General features: G+C 34.8%; 1 protein-coding gene across 1 annotated transcript; it reads left to right on the forward strand.

Moving 5' to 3' along the window:
- The first annotated feature begins 699 nt into the window (after window positions 1–699).
- LOC131060430 (WAT1-related protein At4g08290-like) lies at window positions 700–2,054 on the forward strand. Its single transcript, XM_057993666.2, has 4 exons — window positions 700–913; window positions 1,092–1,250; window positions 1,382–1,533; window positions 1,862–2,054. Exons 1-4 carry the CDS (start codon window positions 749–751, stop codon window positions 2,052–2,054), a joined length of 669 nt encoding a protein of 222 aa, XP_057849649.2. The 5' UTR covers window positions 700–748.
- Window positions 2,055–7,216: the final 5,162 nt, after the last annotated feature.

The raw sequence follows: 7,216 nt of genomic DNA on the forward strand, positions 1-7,216 counted from the left end.
GACGGTTACTGGAACATCTTTAGTTAGGTATCAGGCGACACTTTGAAATGTATACTTTTTTACCTTTGTGCACATAACTGATTCCACATCGTGCATCGTTACTACCCAAAAGCTAGATCAATAGCTATAAGTAGTTAAGTCGCATACGAAGACAACTAAAAAAAATTCAAAATCCGATATACTGTTTAGAATCTGTGGATGCGCGAAGTTAGCTATGACGGCTACTGGTACTCTTCCCCTACATCATCTCTTATGCTTATTTTAACAAATTTACAAGTTCGTACACAAAAATGTGCAAATTATAGAGATATTTTAAATCATTTTAATTATTCATACATTTTCTTACAAAGAACCAAAAATAAGATAAATAAACTTGATCCAAATTCTTTCAAAATGTATATTTGTGAAATACCCATAAGAAGAAAAGAAACCTTTATCATCCATCCAAACTACTTCAATTAAAAATCTTGAAGAAATCTTTATCTCATATGAAGATAATTAAAGTCAAACTATACATATTATTGAAGAAATCTTTATCATATATCCAAACTACTTAACTGAAAATCTTGAAGAATCTTCTATTGTATATGAAGATAATTAAAGTCAAACCAATGAATTTAAGAGTGGGGGAATTTCTAATAAACCTCAAATGAAGAGTTCAAATCCAAATAAAAGAAACTAACCTAGAGAATACTTTTTGATATGAAAACTACTAGGATTTGTCATCAGCTTCTGTGGTGCAACCATCATGACATTGTACAAAGGGCCTCCTGTTTCCAGTCTGTTTTCTTCAATCCATCTTGGGTGGACTAGCTTATTTCAAATCCCAAATCTTGTATCAGAGAGTATGAAAGTTGGCCCTCTGCTTCTTCTAGGGAGCTGTGTTCTTTGGTCCTCATGGATTATCATGCAGGTACTGATTCTAAATCTTATCCATAGCTATTCTCATATGGAATCTGTCCTTAAATTCAAATCTTGTCACCAAAGATCATTCAGTCTGCTTTTCATTCAGTTTCCCTAAATTGGGTATCCCATTATACTTAGCAGTACTAAAATGCCATTCTTTTCAATGTTTTTGGGCTGAGCTTCAGGCAGAGACTGCAAGGTTCTATCCAGCACAAATGTCAATCACAGCATTAATGTGTTTTCTGGCAACAATACAGTCTACCATTGCCACACTCATCTTTGAGCATGATCCTGCAGATTGGAAAGTAGAATGGAATCTTGAACTCCTCAGTGTAACTTACACTGTAAGTCCATGAAGACAAAACTCCTGCTTTTCTTATAACAGTGTCATGTATAATTTAGTTACAGTCATCTAAAAGAAAAATATGGCGTGCTCTTGATCAGAACAGCTCTCAAGCAACTTTTTTTCTTGCAGGGGATTGTATGCTCAGGGATAACATTCTATTTTTCCACTTGGGTCATTCACAAGAAAGGCCCTGTCTTTATGTCAATGTTCAATCCTCTGGTGACTGTTATTGTTGCACTGCTTGGAACCAAAATTCTCCATGAAAGTCTTCATGTGGGCAGGTTTGTATGTTATAAACTTGCTTGGAGCACTATTAGGTTATGGCTTGATTGAATTGAAGACTTCCTGACATAGTAAGAAGCACACAAAACCATTGAAATGACTATCTAGTTATCAGGATGCATCATTGATTGATGAGGATTGTTTGTAGTTTGTTCATTATATCATCACTTCAAACAAATAGTAACAGTCTTCATCGAAGAATAGTCAAAACTTTAATTATGTAGCATCTTGCCATAGATATCATGATGCATCCTGACAGCTGGATAGCCATTTACCAAAACTATCAGGCCATTTGACTGATTTTATTATGTCCATGCATGCTTGCAGTGCTGGTGGGGCAGTGCTCATTGTGGGTGGCTTGTACTGTCTGCTATGGGGCAAGGGACAGGACAGAGAGGAGAAAAAGGTAAAAGCTAAGGGAAAGGAGGCACTTGGGGTCAACCAGACTGAGGAAGTTCAATCTAAGACAAACTCTAATAAATATATTGACATTGAAGAGCCTTTGCTAGGTACAAGCTAAGGTTCTATTGATCTGACTTGATAATCTTGTCATGGGGTACCTACTATTTCGATTATTCTGCCAAGAGAATGGATCAGATTTGGTGTAGGACAAGATTCTTTTGGGAGGTTAGAAAAAGGGATTGTCCTTCCTGTATTGTCATGGAGAAGATGCCATTGCCTTGCCAAGTGGCGTTCAGAATGTGGTACAGGTCACAAGTCATTTATGGTCTAAATAGTTTTTGCTGTATTCCTCTTGCTGGCATCACTTCTTTAATTTCAAAGAGACAAGAAAATTAATAATAATGTTATCTTTGACTGTTTTTATCAAAAGAAGAGTCTGGATGTATGGATAAGAAGGGTTCTTATTTTTTCAAAGATAGCGCAGTTTAGAATCTTTGAAAATGGGGGACCTAGAACCAAATTTGTGTCATTCAAAACTACATAATTTCGTTCAAAGTAATCAACGTAATTTTGTCGGGATTGGGAATGGGCAGAAAGTCTTAAAATTGACACACGATTTACACTCCACCCTTTCTTTTTATAAAGATAAAAATTTGAAACTTTGTAAAAGATATAATATTATGGAATTAGCAAGATAAATTAAACATGTAGAACAACAATAATAGAAGAAAAAATTTATTTTTTATTTGCTAGTTTCTAAAGTCTATCTAGTAGTCTATTGTTCTTTGTTGACAAATTTAATTCAATTAATCAAATAACTTTCTAGGAGGTCCTCTTCAATAGTAATGGTTATGTCGATTTGGCCTTAGTTATCTTAGTTTGACCCTTCTATATAAATTACTTTTGTCATTTTTTAAGCTCATTTTGTGGATTTGGCGTTAGTTCTCCTAGTTAGACCCTTCTATAAAGCCCACCTTTGTTATTTTTGAAACTCATTTTACTAAAAATTATGACTAATACTTGAGTTTTTTAATTGACAAATTAGGATATGTTCTCATTCATTTCCTCTTGCTTCTTCTACAAATTATGGAACTTCAACTCCAAGCTATCCCAACTTTGAAAGGTGGAAGATTTTTTTTTTTACTTTCTACCATATGACTTCATTCGCTTGTGTTTTGAGTTGTCTCTTGGCTAGGTTGAACACCATTCTCAATCTAATGTTTTAGAACTAGGTGAGGAACCATTCATTGCATTATTGTGAAGATTAAGGTTTTCTTGTAATTTGTCCATACAAACTTTTAGACTTTTGCAGTTAAAAAATCCATTTCTTCCTAATTAGTAGAGTGGCATGGGGGAGCCATAGAGTCTTCAAGTATGATCCCCTCTTCAAATGGGTTTCTAGGTTGAGGGGTAGAATTACCTCTCTTATCATATATATTAGGTGCTTGGTCATAATGTACTTGATAGGGGAGCCAGGGCTTGATGGGGGGCTAACAAAGGGGTCTTCCTCTATTTAATAGCTTCCCCCTTATCAACTCGTAGGGGTTTGCGGGGAAGGAACATGAGAGTAATGGAGGCTGAAGTATAATGCAACATGGTGAGGGCACAAGGATTTTAACCATAGGGTTTCTCTTCAATTCTTTTTAGGACCACAAACTTGAGGTGCAGGGGGGAAGGAAATCCATGACACCACCCTTAGGAACCAAGGAAGAGGTTACTATTCATTTTTTTAGGACCACAACCTTGAGGTGTAGGGGGAAAGGGAATCCATGACACCACCCCTAGGAACCAAGGAAGAGGTTAAGCCAATTTTTTTATTCTCATTGGACTAAACCAATGAAGAATTGATAATCTTGGGGATGAATGAAGGGTTAATGACATCTATATATGCAGTATATAAGTCCCTAGTGTAGGGGTACTTTGCGAATCCCCCAAACTCACATTTAAAATAAAATCCTCTAAAATAAAAATAAAAAGGGGGCTCCCTTTTTTTGTTATGATTTGAGTAGTTCAAAAGAGGGAGATGATATGACTAGATGACTTTGTACTTGCATTCAAGGGTAAAGTATCTCATAAGCACTTCAATTGCCTCTTGCCATGACTTCGACAAGTCCTTGCATTTGAAATCATTCTAAAATATCAAGACCTTCTCTCCCCACTTGAGGAACACAACCATGTGTTGACAACCTCAATTTCTCATATTCCTCTAGAGCTTCATCTCTTCCATGATAAGCCATGTTTCCGAAGAGATAAGTTCCTCTATGTTCTCGAAAGAGATACCACACATATGCATAGTCATGTTCTTCCAAGAATTAGCAAACTCATAAGATAACACTTGGGCATATTTTCTAATAACTTCAAGGAATGAGTTAAAGCCACAATACTGGAGGATATTTTGAATGGTAATATTACTATAGACCTTCTCACAAGATCAAGGTTCTACCCTTAGAAAATCACCTCCCATGGCTCAACTTTCTCCAATATGCTCACAAGTCTCAAAATTTGTCATATCCCCTTTCCAAACATCAATTGAAAAAATTCTTGATTAGGGAGATGTCAAAGATCATGGGTTAGGACCGCCACTTGGCTCATGCTAAGGAGACATTGAAAATCGAAGATTGGACTGCAACTTAACTCATACTTGAGAGTTATCAGAGATCAAGGATTAGAGTTGTTTCTCGATGCATACCAATAACTTGTTAGAGGTCATGGATCAAGTTGTTTCCTAAGGCATGCAAAGAATATGGAGACATAAAATATTGGGGGTTAGGATTTTTGCTTGACTCATGCTTGAGATTTATCAAAAATCAGGGAACATAGTTATTGAGAGTTAGGGGTTAGGCCTTGTCAAGGATTGAGGATCAAAGATACCATCCAACCCATGCCAAGTTGGAAGGAAGGATAAAATCTAAACCTATGACAAAAAATTCTCTAAGGCTTGTAAGGTTGACATGTGATGTAACATGCAAAAGGCCCACTAAGGCCGATCTATGATGTAGCATGAAAAAATTAAATTTGGGCCTTGGTGCCAATTTGGGTCTAGGTTGACTGGTTTGATCTTTTGAGGGGTTTTACATAAAAGTAGGAAATATTTCAATTCTAATCATTCATGCATTACTATTTATCTTCTAGGCATTTTGTGTTCTAGCGGTATTCTATGGATGAAAAAACATAGGATATAAGAATCTAAGGATGAAAACCCTTTGGTTATTGAAGGCATTCTCACTTGTTAGAGGTCAGTGATAAGGTTTGTTTCCTAGGGCATGCAAAGGATAGGGAGATATCAAAGATTAGGGGTTAGTATTGTTGCTTGACTCATGCTTGAGATTTATCAAAGATTAGGGATCATAGTTATTGCTTAATGCATGCCAAGTAGTTTCGAGGATTGAGGATCAAAGATACCATTCAACCCATGCCAAGTAGTTGTCGGGGATTGAGGATCAAAGATACCATTCAACCCATACCAAGTTGGAAGGAAGGAGAAAATCTACATCTATGACAAAAAAGTCTCTAAGGCTTGTAAGGTCAACATATGATGTAACATGCCAAAGGCCCACTAAGGCTGACTGAAGATGTAGAATGCAAAATTTAAATCTAGGCCTTGGTACCAATTTGGGTCTAGGTTGATTGGTTTGATCTTTTGATGGGTTTTATATAAAACTAGGAAAATATTTCAATTCTAATCTTTTATGTGTTGTTATTTTATATTCTAGGCATTTTGTGTCCTAGCGGTATTCTATAAATGAAAAACCATATGATATAGGAATCTAAGGATGAAAACCCTTTGGCTATTGATGGCATTCTTACTCAAGGAATGCATTGAAGCATCAAGATTTGTAGTATAGTTCAATCTTTTAGTGAGTACATCATTGTTACAAATTTGCAATTATTGTTTGTTGTGTTATAATAATTTTCATAATAGTCCCATTTCTTGTGGAAATCATAATTACATCAATATAACTCGAGTTATCAAAATTTCTATCATTTGTGCAAGTTGTCTATGTTCTTTATGTTATTTAAGTATGATTAATCACTATTTTTTGGATATATCTTGGTGAATATTGTTGGTTATGTTTCAAATCTGTTATTTTTATTAATAAAATTTGGAAAGGGATATTAGAGTAGCATCAAATATATTGCTAGGTTATAGAGTTGATTTATGTAGTGATGCAAGGTCATGCAAATAAGTAATAGGGAAATGAGGTACTTGTGAAGGGAAAAGGAAAAGAAGAAGTTGTGGGTGATAGGAATGAGGAAGTGAATGCCCAAGAGGTCATTAGGACTCCAAATAGAGAAATGGTAAGATAAATATTTGAATCCATGATGGATTCTATGGCAAAGATGGAAATGAATTTATAAGAAATGAGTTGATAATGGAGTGCTAGTAGATCTACTCCAAATGGTGCAAAAGGAACTACTCCAAGAAATGACAAGATTTCAGTTAGCCTAATCCAAAAGATATTTAAAGCTAAATCCTTACCCAAGGAAGGAGACATGGATCCTATTCACAAGGTATTGATAAAAATACAAAAGGATTACGAAAGGTACTATTTCAATCCACCAAAATCTTTTACCAATATTAAGGCATGTTTGCTGAAATCAAATATGTACTTCCTTTTGATGATTATTTGAGATATCTTAAAAGGAGAAATATAGATAAAATGAGACTTTATGACTACATAAGATGAAATAGAAAAGAAGAGGAAGATCCTAGAGTGGCTAAGGAGGATATCAAGAAGTAGAAGCCAAAACAAACATTCTTGAAAGAGGGTGAGCCCAAGATAGTGGAAACTAAAGTAGTGAAAAGTACACTAGAGCCAAAATCACAAGAAGGGGTCAAGAAAGAAGTTGCGATAGTATAACATGAAGAAAAATAAAATTTACAAGATGTCATAGAGGAAGAACAAGAGGAAACCTAATAAAAAAAGGCAGTAAGGTCTAGGATTAACACAACATCATAATTGATAAAGAGTTGACAATATGTGCTGAAGATGTGTTAATAAATGGAAATTATGTCCAAGAAACATCTACCTAATTCTTTAGTATGAAAGTAATTGAACCATGTAATGATGACTTGAAAGAAGGTTGGTCATCTTTAATTAATACAAGAAATTAATGAAATTATAATGACCAATTTGAGTGCTAGTATTAATAAACATATTATAGTTTTTAATTTTTAAATTATTTCATCCCATGTTTGTAGAAAGAGATATCCCTAATATTTAAGCTTTTAATATAGCATAATTATTGATAGAATCTACCCAAACCAATAACAAAATT

Source organism: Cryptomeria japonica, chromosome 4, assembly GCF_030272615.1.
Source record: "Cryptomeria japonica chromosome 4, Sugi_1.0, whole genome shotgun sequence".
Taxonomy (NCBI): Eukaryota; Viridiplantae; Streptophyta; class Pinopsida; order Cupressales; family Cupressaceae; genus Cryptomeria; species Cryptomeria japonica.